At 47.2% G+C, this 15,000-nt stretch overlaps 1 protein-coding gene and 1 long non-coding RNA gene across 2 annotated transcripts in view; both read left to right on the top strand.

The window, feature by feature from the left end:
- Positions 1–2,542, top strand: part of fzd9b (frizzled class receptor 9b) — a 3,095-nt gene extending 553 nt beyond the window's left edge. The window contains exon 1 of the mRNA XM_042064384.1: positions 1–2,542. This exon is cut by the window's left edge and continues 553 nt beyond it. Coding sequence (XP_041920318.1) covers positions 15–1,880 — 1,866 coding nt within the window. The 5' untranslated portion in view covers positions 1–14 and the 3' untranslated portion in view covers positions 1,881–2,542.
- Positions 1–15,000, top strand: part of LOC121684378 — a 23,558-nt gene that overhangs the window by 660 nt on the left and 7,898 nt on the right. Inside the window, exon 2 of the long non-coding RNA XR_006023120.1 lies at positions 5,122–5,319. This is a non-coding gene — a long non-coding RNA (uncharacterized LOC121684378). The remainder of the gene's footprint in view (positions 1–5,121; positions 5,320–15,000) is intronic.

Here is a 15,000-nt window from a genome sequence, read left to right as displayed (position 1 = left end):
ACTGAGCCGACAGCATGTGGGGTTCCACCGCGCAGGTAGTGGTCGCTCTCTGGTGTCAGCTGGTCCTGGCCGCGTCCAGCCTGGAAATTGCCTTGTACGACCCGGAGCGGGGCCAGCCGGCCAAGTGCGAGCCCATCACCATCCCCATGTGCCAGGGCATCGGCTACAACGAGACGCGCATGCCCAACTTCATGGGGCACGAGAGTCAGCGTGAGGCAGCCATCAAGCTTCAGGAGTTTGCGCCGCTGGTGGAGTACGGCTGCGACCCACACCTGCGCTTCTTCCTCTGTTCGCTCTACGCGCCCATGTGCACTGACAAGGTGTCGGCATCCATCCCCGCGTGCCGGCCCATGTGCGAGCAGGCACGCCAGAAGTGCTCGCCCATCATGGAGAAGTTCCACTACGCCTGGCCTGACTCGCTGGACTGCTCCCGCCTGCCCACGCGCAACGACCCACAGGCGCTCTGCATGGAGGCGCCCGAGAATGACACCAAGGTGGAGGGCAAGAAGGGCGAGGGCATGCTGCCCGTGCCGCCCAGGCAGCGCCCGGCAGGCGGAGGTGGCAGTGGCGGCCCCGGCGGAGGGGTAGGGGGCCGGGGGCCCGGCGGACTGGGCACGTGCCCCAACCCGGAGAAGTTCCAGTACGTGGAGAAGAGCGGCTCGTGTGCGCCGCGGTGCTCGCCTGCAGTCGATGTCTTCTGGTCGCGCCGCGACAAGGACTTCGCCTTTGTGTGGATGGCCGTGTGGTCGACACTCTGCTTCGTCTCGACCGCCTTCACCGTGCTCACCTTCCTGCTGGAGCCGCAGCGCTTCCAGTACCCCGAGCGGCCCATCATCTTCCTCTCCATGTGCTACAACGTCTACTCGGTGGCCTTCATCATCCGCTCGGTGGCCGGCGCCGAGAACATCGCCTGCGACCGCGAAAACGGCGAGCTCTACATCATCCAGGAGGGCCTGGAGAGCACCGGCTGCACAATCGTCTTCCTCATCCTCTACTACTTCGGCATGGCCAGCTCCATCTGGTGGGTCATTCTCACGCTCACCTGGTTCCTGGCGGCCGGCAAGAAGTGGGGCCACGAGGCCATCGAGGCGCACAGCTCCTACTTCCACATGGCCGCCTGGGGGCTGCCCGCGCTCAAGACCATCGTCATCCTCACCATGAGGAAGGTGGCAGGCGACGAGCTGACAGGGCTCTGCTACGTGGGCAGCATGGACGTTGGCGCGCTGACGGGTTTCGTGCTGGTGCCGCTGTCCTTCTACCTGGTGGCGGGCACCTCGTTCCTGCTCTCCGGCTTCGTGGCGCTTTTCCACATCCGGCGCGTTATGAAGACCGAGGGCACCAACACGGCCAAGCTGGAGAAGCTGATGGTCAAGATCGGCGTCTACTCCATCCTCTACACGGTGCCGGCAACCTGCGTCATCGTCTGCTACTTCTACGAGCGCCTCAACGTGGACTACTGGGCGTTCCGCGGCCTGGAGGCCAAGTGTGTGACGCTGACAGGCCGCCGCCATGAGGACTGCTCGCTGGCCGAGTCGGTGCCCACCGTCGGCGTCTTCATGCTCAAGATCTTCATGTCGCTGGTTGTGGGCATCACCAGTGGCGTCTGGGTGTGGAGCTCCAAGACGCTGCAGACGTGGCAGGGCCTGTGCAGCCGCAAGCTGGCAGAGAGGACTAGCAACAGGAAGCCCTGCGGAGGGGTGGTGCCCGGGGGGCTGGTGGTGGGCATGGGCGGAGGAGGCGCAGGTGGAGGAGGTGGTGGTGGTGGGGGTGTAGGTGGCATGCCCGGGTGTAACAGCACGCACTGCCACTACAAGTCCCCCGCGGTGGTGCTACACATGTCCAAGACTGACCCTTACCTGGACGGACCTGCTCATGTTTAAAAGGCGGACTGCTTGTGTGTGTGTGTGTGTGTGGAGGAGGAGGAGGAGGAGGAGGAGGAGGGGGCGGGGTGCATGTGTATTTGTGTTGTGAGTCTGAATGCACAAAGCTGCAAAGGGAGACTTTTTGACCTCATCTGAAAGGGACAGTTTGGGAGCAGATTGGGGGTGATTTGCCCTCTCCCAAAGATGAACTGAAGACATTTTTAAGTCAGGCTGTCACTGACATTGTCATCACATGTGTTTTAACAGGGCATTGAAAGAGTCGGTTGACAGACTCTGAGAAAAGACTGAACAAGATTAAGGGAAAACTCTTATATTACTCATAGTAAACATGCAATGGAACAAATTCAGATACAAAAAAAGAAACGAAAAAAAAACTTTCAGATATGCAGGCTGTTTATAATACTTATTTGCAAAGCAAGGTTGCCTTGCATGGGTTTATGAATACAAGGATGTGTACTTTTTTGAAACTCTATAAAACACTTCAGTATGTGTAAATGTAAGATATATTATCGTTATTTATTGTATATATTTAATTTCTATTTGTTTGGTTTGTCAGATGATTGAGTTCACAATTCTGAGAGCCAATGAAAGGGAAGTGCCTTTATAAATTTAATGTTCTAGAAAAAAGATAATAAATGCGCTATATATTTTCAAGTATATGTCATGGTTTTAATGGTCCTTCATTGTTTTGCTTGTTTGAAGACGTGCGTGGTATGAGCGCCATTTACGTAATCGTGACCATTAGTACAGCGGATTAATAGTTCTAGATAAAATAATGAGCGTGGGCTGGATATCGCCACGTGTGAAAACAATCTGCCCGCCTGAATTTAAAAATATCAATTTGCTTATTTGTGCAAACGCTGTCATGAGAGTGGTATGTTTAAACATGTGGCTGAGTTATCAGTTTGCACTGTGCCACAGCGGCAATCTCTCGGTCTCTCTTTCTCTCTTGCTGTCTCTCTTTCTCTCTGTATGTGCGCGCGTCTGTATTAGAGTGTATACCAAACTTTTCCCTCTCCGAATCAACGATAAAAGCAACCATATCCGACCCCTGAACGCAAGAATGCAAACTATCACCAGTAAAAGAGACGTGTGAAGGTGTCTATGAGAAAACGGTGCCTGGTCTTTTGTATGTTTAGCATGTCCAAATGCCGGTCAATGTAGCCAGCACTTGCGTTTAAGTGGCGCAAACAGAAGTCAGCTATTCATGTGAAGTCCATTGACGTCTCATTGGAATTCCACGGGAAGAATTCACTATTACCCTAATCGCTTGTTATCTGAATCGAATCAGGTTCTTTCTCCTAGTAGTGAATGGCGTCCAGCCTATTCACAAACCACCTTTAAAAATAAACATCTCTTTCAGTGCACTGAGAATTGGGGAGACATAAAGTTACACATTTTATCCTATGAGGTTTTAACCCCTCTAACATTGTCAGATTAAACCGGCTGCGTCAAAGCAATGCAAATATTTAGGGCGAAGTGGTTTAAGTTAGCAGCTAAAAGCTTGTCCTGGTTCATATGCAAATAGTGGACATGAAAGCCTCATTCAGCCACAGCTTTCAATAGACTCGCCATGAATAGCCCTGGCGCAAACAGATGCGTAAAGCCTGCTCCCGTCCCGTGCCCTAGTACTGCTCCCCCTTCGTCTTCGGGCATGAGAGGTTATTATTGGGGTTCTTAACAGACCTACAGTCATACCATTCCTCTTAAACATAGTATCTGTTTAAAGAAAGTAAGAAATTCGGGTTCTCTTTAATCATGTATTGAGGACGGAAGTTTTATTAATATGCCTAGCCAACTTTAAATGTTTGGCAGTATAATTTGTGCCTTCAGGTTAGCTTCTACACTTCAGATTTCAACACAAACATATGATGCGACCGTTATGTTCTTGTTCCTCAGGGTGCTCTCAGCTACTGTGTTTTCCCTTGAGACTTTGCTGAATAAGACCTCAAAGAGAATATCTAAAAACGTGCGACAGCCGAGACGTCGACTTAATACAGCTCGCCTCGCCAGCCCTAAATTGTCCGAGTCAGACGTTTCATTAAGGAGTCGACTAAAGCCCTTCTGGTGCGCCCTTTGTGTGCCGCTCTAGCATGCTAGTCTCCCTTCGTGTCGCTTTGATCTCGCCTAGCCATGCAAATAACGCCAGTTTTTTGCAATGCTTGATCCGGAGATTCGACTGAGTTTGAATAGCACGCTGTCCGGATCATCACAGATGAGATGCAGCGGGATTTTGCCATCTTATTGGTGCTGTTTGTACTTGGGAGAGTTCCACGTTTTTCTAACGCAGACATTGGGTCTAGGCTCTAGCTAAATTCTGATTACTAAAGAGTGCGTAGCGTGAGTGCTTGATCGTATTTGTAATCGGGGATTAGCAGGTTCGTGGTAAGGGCCAGGCCTAATGTGTGGCGTGGGGGACACCCTGGGAGTGAGGTCGTCCCTCCTCACCCTCAGGGCTACATCGTCACATCATCAGTCAAGTGGAAAGCATTGCCCGAATAAATTACAGGGTAATTTTGTTCCGTGTCGCTGTCTGCGTTGCTGCGCGAAGGGCAGTGAAGCCATGGAAATACGTGATCGTGGAGGCAGTGTTGTGTTTCACCTTCTCGGCCGAGATGTCATGACTTCACCCGGAGTGGCCAGTCGTCTGTGGCGACGGGCACAAGGAGACCAGCCTGCTCTTTTTGGGCCTCAACTGCAGTTAACAATAACATCATTTCAGTCAACGTGAATTCATTAAAGGAGGTTGTATACTATAAATGGGCGCAGTTGAAGTTGTCAAATGAGCAAATTAAGTCAATAGTTAAGGGGCCCCTTTGAGTAAATACACAGCGCAATTAATAACACTGAATAGCAAAAATGGTAATTGTAATGTCAGCATGGTTTTGAAATGCTGTGTAGCTCAATTGTTTAGTTTGACCTGCTTATAAAACAGAAGTGAACTGAAATTTTAAGGGGTGAAGGAAAGGATTTCTCTGTACTGGTGGAGCTCAACGCAATCTTCATGCCAAACCATGCACTACATACACAACATTTTTAAACTCAACTCAAATAAAACATGATTATTTAGGCTGGTGTAGCTTTTTAAAACATTTTGGTCACACACATTTCCACCTAACACATGCAACATATGCTCAGGAAGGCCCACTGATGCTCCAGTTCGCCATAATCATATATAAATATCTGTCTCTCTTCTCTCTCTCTCTCTCTCTCTCTCTCTCTCTCTCTCTCTCTGCAGTACTGTTCTGCTTTATCAGCATGTGGACCAGAACCAGAACTGATCCATCAGGCATTCTGCTGCCGCCCGCACCTCAGACTCCATTATGACGGACAGCACCACACAAATTTTTGACCCACATGTCAATATGTCCTCTGCCATTGCACGAGTGATGTTTAGCAAACAACGCTGTAAACTACTGGGTTTGAATTCCTCCAGGTTGGTAATTTGGGGGTCTGCAGGAATGTTTGTTCTGGTGTTGAGTTTGTGTTCTTGGGCCCGGTAGTTTGTTCGAGGCTGTATCCTGGCCCAGGTCATTGTCTCCACTCCTGCTATTGTCTGGGGTCTGGCAGACAGCGCAGAGATCTCGCTCTGAAACAACCGCAGGTTACATTTAACCATCCTACAGAAAATCCCACTGTTTGTGTTGGAGCACAGGACAGGGAGGCTCTAATGTTTAGAAGAGAAGGGCTCTCACTCTTGCTCTCTTTCTGTGTGTGTGTGTGCGTGTGTGTGAGCGTGTGTGTGTATGTGTTCAAGCTTTGGCCAGTGTGCACACTAATGTAGCCTCTACGTCAGAGACAGCAAGAGGGACATAATGTAAATATTTATGTGAAATATTTATGAGAACTCTCAAAACAAGAGAGGGGTATATTTTGTGTTGTACAAAATAGTTGGTGTCTGTGTATGTGTATGTATGTGTGAAATGGGTGGAGAAAGAAAAGGGGAGAAAGTAAACAGCTGTAAGAGAGCAAGAGCAGGATAGAGGAGTGAGATAGAGAGAGAGAGAGAGAGAGAGAGAGTGTGTATGTGTGTGTGTGTGTGTACAGTCATGAGTGTAAATAAACTCCCTCAGGCCTCCTGACTCATTACACACACTCCACAACCAGATCAGGAAATGTTCTACTCCCCAGGGCTCCCCTACACCCCCCTCCCCAACACACATACACACACCAGGCTCAAACACGGCCAAGGACACATCTTACTCAACTCCACTGATAAGATAGCATTTGTGTGTGTGTGTGTGCGCGCGTGGGTGTGTGTATGTGTCCCTGTGACGCGAGGGTATGTGTGTATGTGTGTATGTGTCCCTGTGACGCGAGGGCAGTAGTCAGCAGGACTGCAGATGTTGTTAAAATGTTTGTTTTGTGCTGGAGAGTGTATTTAAACAGATAACAGGGTCAGTGTCCGGAGCCTAGTTGAGGGTCACACTGATGTTTTTGACCAGTGTGATGGGGATAGTAAGGCTGTCCACAACGAGAGACGCTGAATCAAAGCTCACAGTCAAGTTGGATCTGAGGAGAACAATCAAGACTAACACACACTGGTGTGTGTGAGAGGGAGAATGTAAGGGAGAATAGCTTCTGTGTGTGTGTGATAAGGGGAAAGAGGGTTTGTGTGTGTTTGTGACGGGGGTGGGGTTAAAGAAAAGAGTGTGTGTATGGGGGGGGGGGGGGGGGGGGGAGTGTGTTTCAGAGAGAGAGAATAACCTGGTGAGAGAGAGTGCTTGTCCTCCAGGGCTGGTATCAGTGACCACGACTTAAGACTAGTACTTTGGGAGAGAGTGATGTTGTCAAGAACACTTGCAATTAACACAAACACACACACACACACCTTGTTCACTCTCATAAAACACACACACACACACACACACACACACACACAAGCAAAGTGAAAAAAAACCCATTTTTTATAAATCATCTGTATCTCCTACTGATAACTTATGTTGATCAGGAAATGTTCTGTTGTTCTGTCGCCATGGTGCTAATCCAGCCCAGACAGTGAGCTGAATGTGTGTGAGAGCAGAGAGATACTTCACACTCCAGCCATGTGTCTCATTACAGGGGATATTATGGGATGGCCCCCTCCCACTTTCAGCATTGCCAACACCCCTGACCACTGTGAAGGAGGGACAATGAGAGGAACAGAGGGAGTGAGAGAGATGGAGTGGGGAAGGGAGGGGAGTGTGGCAAGAGAAAAGGAGAGAAGTAAAGGTGGAGAGAGAACTAGAGTGAGAGAAAGAGAGGGAGAGAAAGACTGGAGAGCCAGTGATAGAAGAGGGAGTACGAGAGAAAAAGAGAGAGAGGGAGAAAGAATAAAGCATCCCTCGTTACTGTGATCCCCACCCCCCAGAGTGCTATTCCCTTCCTGGCTCTTTTTGATGTGTAAATGAGACCACTGAAAAGCTGCAGGCCCCAAAGAGATGCTTTCCATGAAAATGCGCTAGTTTGAGTTCACACACCACTCACATGCCCCCCTCCCTCCCTTTTCTCTCTCACACACACACACACACACACATTTATGCATACATCATATGACACCAACATGTGTAATGCTTTCAAGCAGTGTGATCTCATAGATGGTCACATTGTTTTGATCAGAATGTCAGTTACTAGGGATTCTGTATTGTGACGCAATAATGGGCTCACAGCTCTGCTGCATGTGATTGACAGTTCAACTGTAGTCCTGCCCACATTAAGCCAGATAAATATAAATACACATATTTGAGGTGAAAACGATCTTCATCCACATTATCGTTTTGTATCATTTTTCAAAAGTTTTGCATCCACGCTAACACTGAACTGCCATAGAAGTGTAATCTAGCTCTCGAGTGGGTGTTCAACTTGGTGGAAAAGACCCTGTGTTCAAATTACTCCAAAATTACACTTTAAATTTTTGCTCAGGAGCTAGTGTGCAGACTTTTTTGTCGTTATTGCTGTGACTTGCTTTGGTCCAGCATTTGCTTTGGATGTGAGTGTCTTTTGTAGACTTTTTCACACTGCAGCGCAAACCCGGCCTTTTCAAATTGATGCACCTCCGAGAGCGTTTTTGAAAAGTATAATTTTTGGTGTTGGAATACGCCTTTTTAATGTGGATGGAAGGGTTAAACGGAGAAATAATTATGCATATTTGTATTTATCTGACTTACTGTGGACAAGGCCTGCATATACACTGAACAATTCTAAAATGATTTAAAAGTTGTGAAAAGGAAACAATGCAATGCAACAATACCACTTTTTAGTATTGAACATACTCATAAACATAAAAAACTCACACACATACCACTTTTACTTCGCACATACTGTACACCACTTTTACTTTGCACATAAAAAGTAGTATATACACAAGCATTTCATTCGTATGTGCAAGAGAACATATGTGGAAGCTTTTCATTCATATTAGCAAGCTGTCTTGACCCAGGGGACACATCATAGGACACTGTCACATGTATACATCAGAGCCATGTAGAGTGTGTTTCAACTCACTCACCAATGAATGAAATAAACTATATAATACTCTAAATAAACACACACAAAAAACCTTGAAGCATCTTTTTTCTTCTACTCGGACACATAGCATAGTGTTTATTTTCAGACCAACTGGACACATACACCCAAATACAACCACATACACACATACTTTACACGGCTATACACACGGTAATTGAAGCGCAGGGAGGGAGCAGTCACTCCACCTGGCCTTGGACCCAGGGTCTCCTGCTGGATACCAAACCTGCAGCTTGACCACAACACCAAAGACCCAGCCAGGGTCATTGGCGCATGCTCAACCATATAGTGACAGCACTCCATCACAGTAATGTTTACCAAACAGTGGATACAATACTGTACAGACCTTACCTCTCTCTGCCCTTTCCTCTTTCTCATTCGCCCCTATTTCTATGGCTCTCCCGCCCACACTATCAGTCACCTCTTCTTCTTCTACCTGTTTTTCCCTCTACATCTCAGACTCCTCTTTGTAACGATTTAAGAGTAAATGTTGGGGTCTGCCGTGGCCAAAAATAGTTTTGGGTGAATAAAAACATCTCAGTGGAACATTGCAGCGAAACGTCGGGAGAGGGGAAGCAGCAGAGCTAAAATATCTCCTAAAATATTTTTCAAATAAATACTCTCTGACATTCCCAGAATAACCCCCCCTCAAAAAAACTTTTTTCCCTTTTCCTGAATGCTTTTAGCAAACCCCGTCGAAACAGTGAACTCTTTGTTGAGACTTTCTGTGATGTCCCAAAGCAACCTGAATGTTCAAAATTACCGCAACTTGGATTCAAGTGATTAGGAGAGCTACCAAACTCCTGGGACTAGAAGACTGTATGTAGACTGCCAGCAGTAGACTGATGTAAATCTGTGGAGAGCCAGGAGTCCCTTTTACCAAAGGAAGCAGGGGTGATTGGCATGCAAATCAACCGGTCTACAGTTTGGGACTATTTAGTTTTCGAGAGATTGATGACTTAGCCTTGATAGATGCAACAAGGTGAGTCACAGATGGAAGGCATAGATTGTGATGTAGATCTAAGCTAGAGAAACACAACGGCTACCATGACGATGGTGATGATGAGTTATGCACAGCACTGTAAACATGCCTGTGTGTGTGTGTGAGAGAGAGAGAGAGAGAAAGAGCATCAGCGACTCCAGCGAGACAGTCTGTCTCTCCTGTCCATCCATTTGCCAGTCAGAATCAGCTTCTCTCATCTAGGTTCTTTTATCTCATAAGCAGGCCTATCAGAGGAGCTGTCCATCTCCCTTTCTCCCACACTCACTCGGCCTTACACACACACACACACACACACTCACACACACTCAGACAAACGCTGATGAGCTTTCCACTTTCATCCGAGTGCCTCGCACTTCCCTTTCAACTCTCATCTACACACGTATGCACACACACACACACACACAGGTTATTAGATTGAAAACGGAAGAGAATGTGGACCTTGGATGCCCTGTGCAGAGCCAGGCACAGTGTACACACATGATGGGGGTTTCATTTGAGAACTGATATTAAAAAAGGATTGAAAGAAAGAAGAGAAAGAAAAGGTGGAGGAGGACAGAGAGAGAGAGAGAGAGAGAGAGAGAGAGAGACATCTCTGAGCAGATGGCTCTAGCCAGAACTAGAGATTCGCTCACTGCCCTGTGCTGATACCAAGTGTATCGTCTTCAGTAGGGTGTGTTTCATCTGTATTACCAAGTGTCCGCTACAACTGTGCCTTTGATCACTGGGGAATAAGACACATGCTCTCCTGACCTTCACTCTCTTCCCCCACACTCACCCTCATCTCACGAGCCAGAATGGAAACAGTTTAAGTGGGTATACAAGCTGTGAGTGTAAAAATCCATTGATTTGGATGGACCCATAGATTTAAAAAAAAAAAAAGCCAAAAATATATTTCTGTTGTAGAAACGTATGCAGTTCAGAGCAGTTTGGTGGAAAGAGGGCTTGCAGTACAAGGGCAGGCGACCTAGATTGTGATCCAGCTCTGCTGTTGGTGTCGGCCGATGGTACATGTCTTCCTCTGCCCTCCCCCTCCCATCGCGCCAAAGTTCAAAGGGATGTGACGTGGCGTGACGTGACACTAGCAGGGGACAATGACACGACAGGGCGGCAAAGTGACAAGAGCGACAAAAACTGGAGCCGTGGCGGCAGAGGCGGCGGCACAATATTATCCCGGCAGTCTTGGAGAAGCTGAGATCACAGACAAGCGCAGCAGGATTTGGGTCACTGCTACAGAGAGCAAGAGGAGTAGATGAAAAAGAAGGGATAGACAGAGATGATGATGTAGGTCATGCTTAACAGAGAGAGAGAGAGCAAGAGAGGAGGAGAAGAGAGAGAGAGAGAGGACCCTGCCATTTTGATTTGGTTGCCAAGCAGCACCCCTCTTTCTAATCTTCAATACCAGCGTCTCAGCGGAGAAAAGGAGGGCAAGGGATCAAGAGAGACAGAGAAAGAGAGAACGCAGAGAAACGACAACAAAGTCGAGAAAACGATGCAGCATCATGACCTGCTTTCAGCGACGTTCAAAGAGAAGAGGCAGAGAGAAGGAGGTAGGGAGGGAGAGAGAGAAGGGAGAGGAGGCATTAAACACTTGGCTGCTTTGCCCTCCCTCCCTCTCTGTCTATCTTTGCTCCTCTCTCTGATCTCTCTCTCTCCTCCCCTCCGTCTGAGTTTGGGTGACACATGTGCTGTCACTCTGTTCTCTCTTCTTAATCCAGGACATAAAAACATCACCCAATATCAGAGAGGGCACAGGCTGTTTCCGTGGCGACAAGATGTTGGGAGCAGTCATGTGTTTGTCCACAGGCCCTTGAAACAGGACGCAAATGTCACAAAGTAGAACTAGTGTCTGTGTGTTTGTGGAAGGAGCATCTATGTTCCCCCACTGAATATTTTGTCACATCATGTCTGGTCATCAAAGGCTTAGGTTAAAGAACCCCCCGCCCTTAACAACCCTTTGCTTCTTGTCTTGTCTACATCTCTGTTTTCGCTCGATGAGTCTCTTTTTATCCTCTCTCTCACTCTCTCTGTCTTTCTCTCTCTCTTTCTCTGGGGAATGCTGAAATATTCCCTCTGTCTGAATGCAGAGTGTTTGATGTTGCAACTTTCATCTCATCTCCTTGTTTTCCTCTTGTTTCTCTCTCTCTCTCTCTCTCTCTCTCTCTCTCTCTCTTTAATGAATAGGCACTTCAAAGGCATGAGTTACTATTTTTATGTACTATATAGTATAGTATTATTATATTATATTAAGGGGTGGCTGTGACTGCCATTGTTCATGGACGTGTTTCTAAAATTGTCGCAAGACGAAGCCAAAGTCTGTCTCACTGTCTGCGTACCTCCAGCTAATAGTGGCGTGACAGCTGGCAACGTCTTATCAAAAATGGCTGGCGAAGGAAAGATTCCCCACAATCCTTTGCAGCAGGAACTATGTGCTCTAGAGCACGGTAAAGGGATTGTCCCAGCAGAGGTGTCACGTTTCTCTGTTGTACGATGACAAAGAGAAATCACACTTTTGCCTACATTTTAATCATTGATCGAAATTCCCTTTCTGGAGGGTTGCTGGAAAAGTTTGAGAGCATAAGGGAGTGGACTTTTGTGTAAGCAATGATCATCGCTCAGTGACCCACTTTCATTTTCTTCCAAAGTAGACAAGGCCTCATCCTCCATATAATCCAACTTAAGGTTTCAGACACACACTCACACTCATGCAATTCCTTGTGTATTGGATCTCAGCCTCCTCTTCTTGGTGGAAGTAAACCGTTGCATTTGAACAAAGTATGCCAATATATCCTTTTCTGGAATGGGTCATTCTCTCTCTCTCTCTCTCTCTGTTTCTCTCTTCCTCCCTCCCTCCCTCTCTCTTCCATTATTTATCATCAATCATCCTCCTCACATGGCTACACTACACTGCCCATCCACCTGTTGCCCTCTCAGCCACCCATGTCCTGGACCACCTCCTGATTCTCTCCCATCTCCACACCCACACCCACACCCACTGCCTCCACATCTCCATCTCTCCTCCGTCTCCCTCCCTCTCTCTTCTCCTTGACCCTGCGGCCGGGACGCTGGCCTCCGTCTCCTTAGATCTCCAGCCGTGATGGCCAAACCATTCCGTCCGCCTCTGCGCTTTACGGCTGACTGAGAGGCTGTGGAAGGGTGACCAGTCAGCTGCTCCACTGACTGGGATTGCTGGGTGGGCCATTGTTTCGTTTTTCTCCGGAAGATTCTACAGCCCCCATTGCTGGAAATTGAAGGTCATAAATTGAAAGGCAGAATCAGACCGTGTAGGAAAGTGTAGTAAAATGTAGAATCAGGCCATGTAGTAAAGTGTAATAAAAGTAAAGAATGAAAGCTATTTGTCCAGTTAGGAAGCAATATTATTGCCTTTGTTTCAGTACCTTTTAAGTTTTTTTTTTCAAACCTATAAGTGATTGTCCTAATGATGATTGGTCCAATCAAATTGGTTAACGGACCTTTTGGGTGATTCGCTTGATTGGGCCAATTCTGTCTGGCAGTTCTTTGTGCTTTATTGGGGAGCAGATGATGGCTTTAGTGAGAGAGTGAATGGAGGGCATCAGCCCTCTCCTCCTCCCTGGCCCTCTCTCTTTCACTCACCCCATTCAACAAAGGACTGATGAATACAACTTCAAGGTGGGATATGGTTGGGGCTAGGCGGGGTCCTTAATTACACTTGAATGTGTGTGTGTGGTGTGTGTGTGTGTTGGTGTGTGTGTAGGTGTCTGTGTGTGTGTGTGTGTGTGTGTGTGTGTGTGTGTGTGTGTGTGTGTGTGTGTGTGTTTGTGTGTGTTTATGGCTTGAATATTTGCTTTTTTATTAAGAATAACCCAAAGTGAGACTGCTATGTGTTGATGTTCTGGCTAACAATGTGTGCGTGGACACCTCACAAATCATTGTGTGTGTGTGTGTGTGTGTGTGTGTGTGTGTGTGTGTGTTTGTGTGTGAGGCCCTCAGGTGATATGTTTCCTGGCTAACATCAGACTCACACAGTTAAGCGGCGGCGCCTCTCTGATGACTCTGTGGCTTTACAGCACCGGGAAGGCCACAGGACTACAGCACGCTGTTAATCATGAGTGCTGAAGACTTTACACACACACTCACTCTCATATACACACTCACACACACACTCATAGTAATTATGTACACACACACACACACACACACACACACACACACACACACACTACACACACACACTCATAACAGATAGGTTACACCTAGGCTACACTCACACACAATGCAAATACAGAAACAGCTCTTTCTGACAACTCTGTCCTCCAATAATTAAAACCCTCTGTAGCGACACCGAGGCCATCATCAACATTTCTGCAACACTTATGCTTTTTCTTTCTTTTCTTCTTTCAGAACTTTCTCTCTGATCTGTCTCCCTCTCCTCCCTCTCTGTCTATCTTTGCTCCTCTCTCTGATCTCTCTCTCTCCTCCCCTCCGTCTGAGTTTGGGTGACATGTGTGATGTCGCTCCGTTCGCTCTACTTAATCCAGGACATAAAAACGTCACCCAATATCAGAAAGGGCACAGGCTGTTTCTGTGGCGACAAGATGTTGGGACAGGTGTTGTGTTTGACCACAGGCCCTTGCAAGAGGGTGCATACATCCAGGGTGTCACACTGTGTGTGTGTGTGTGTGTGTGTGTGTGTGTGTGTGTGTGTGTGCGTGGACATGCTGTTCCTCCAGCAAATATTTCCTCCTGTCACGCCTGGTCATCAAAGGCTCAGCCTACAGCTCTCAAAATGCAGAATCGCTCTCTCTCCCTCCCTCCCTCTCTCTCTCTCTCTCTCTCTCTCTCTCTCTCTCTCTCTCTCTCTCTCTCTCTCTCTCACACACACACACATACACACACACACACACTTTACCTCTCTCTTCTCAGTGTCCGTCTGTAATGCAGGCCTTTTCCGTGCAGAGGGCCTGATGGCACTGATGTAGAGATAACAGTGCACTGTGCTCTCTGCTTCTCCATGTGCTGTAAGAACAACATGCATTGCCAGCACACACACATTGGTCTTTTGTATCAGCTGTGTTAAAACCACCACATCTGACACACACGCACACACACACACAGTCATTCACACATATACCTACCTACGCACACATTCACATGCACTACATACATTTAAACCACAGCAAGAGATAAGTGTATCTATGGTTCTAGGGCCATTTCAAAGGACCTCAAATAAGCTTAAACTCGAAAGATTTAGAGAAATAGAGAAAATTGGTAAAAGTCCACATTTTAAAAATATAGTTATCGCAAACTATGTTCATTTGTTTGCTATGGTCATTTTCCAACAGAAACCTTGAATGGTCCTTAAAATCATCCATTCCTTGGAAGAAAAAAAAGATGAGTCTACAATGGTTCAGTTGTACTTTGTGGATAACCACTGAAAAAGGATTAAATTGACCTAATTGACTACATCATATTATTTGTCCACTTGCTGAGAAAATGACTTCTTTGTTCATCCAAGTCGGAGAACTCCTCTTGGCATCAGAAACCCTTTCATCCTCAAATTCTACCATGTAATATTTGAAGGGCACCGCATGGCAAAGCCAGAGGGGTTTTCAGCCATCGATGTCTTCACCT

Source organism: Alosa sapidissima, chromosome 15, assembly GCF_018492685.1.
Source record: "Alosa sapidissima isolate fAloSap1 chromosome 15, fAloSap1.pri, whole genome shotgun sequence".
NCBI classification, from domain to species: domain Eukaryota; kingdom Metazoa; phylum Chordata; class Actinopteri; order Clupeiformes; family Clupeidae; genus Alosa; species Alosa sapidissima.
The sequence above is the reverse complement of the archived record's forward strand: the minus strand, read 5'-3'. Positions and strand labels throughout refer to the sequence as shown.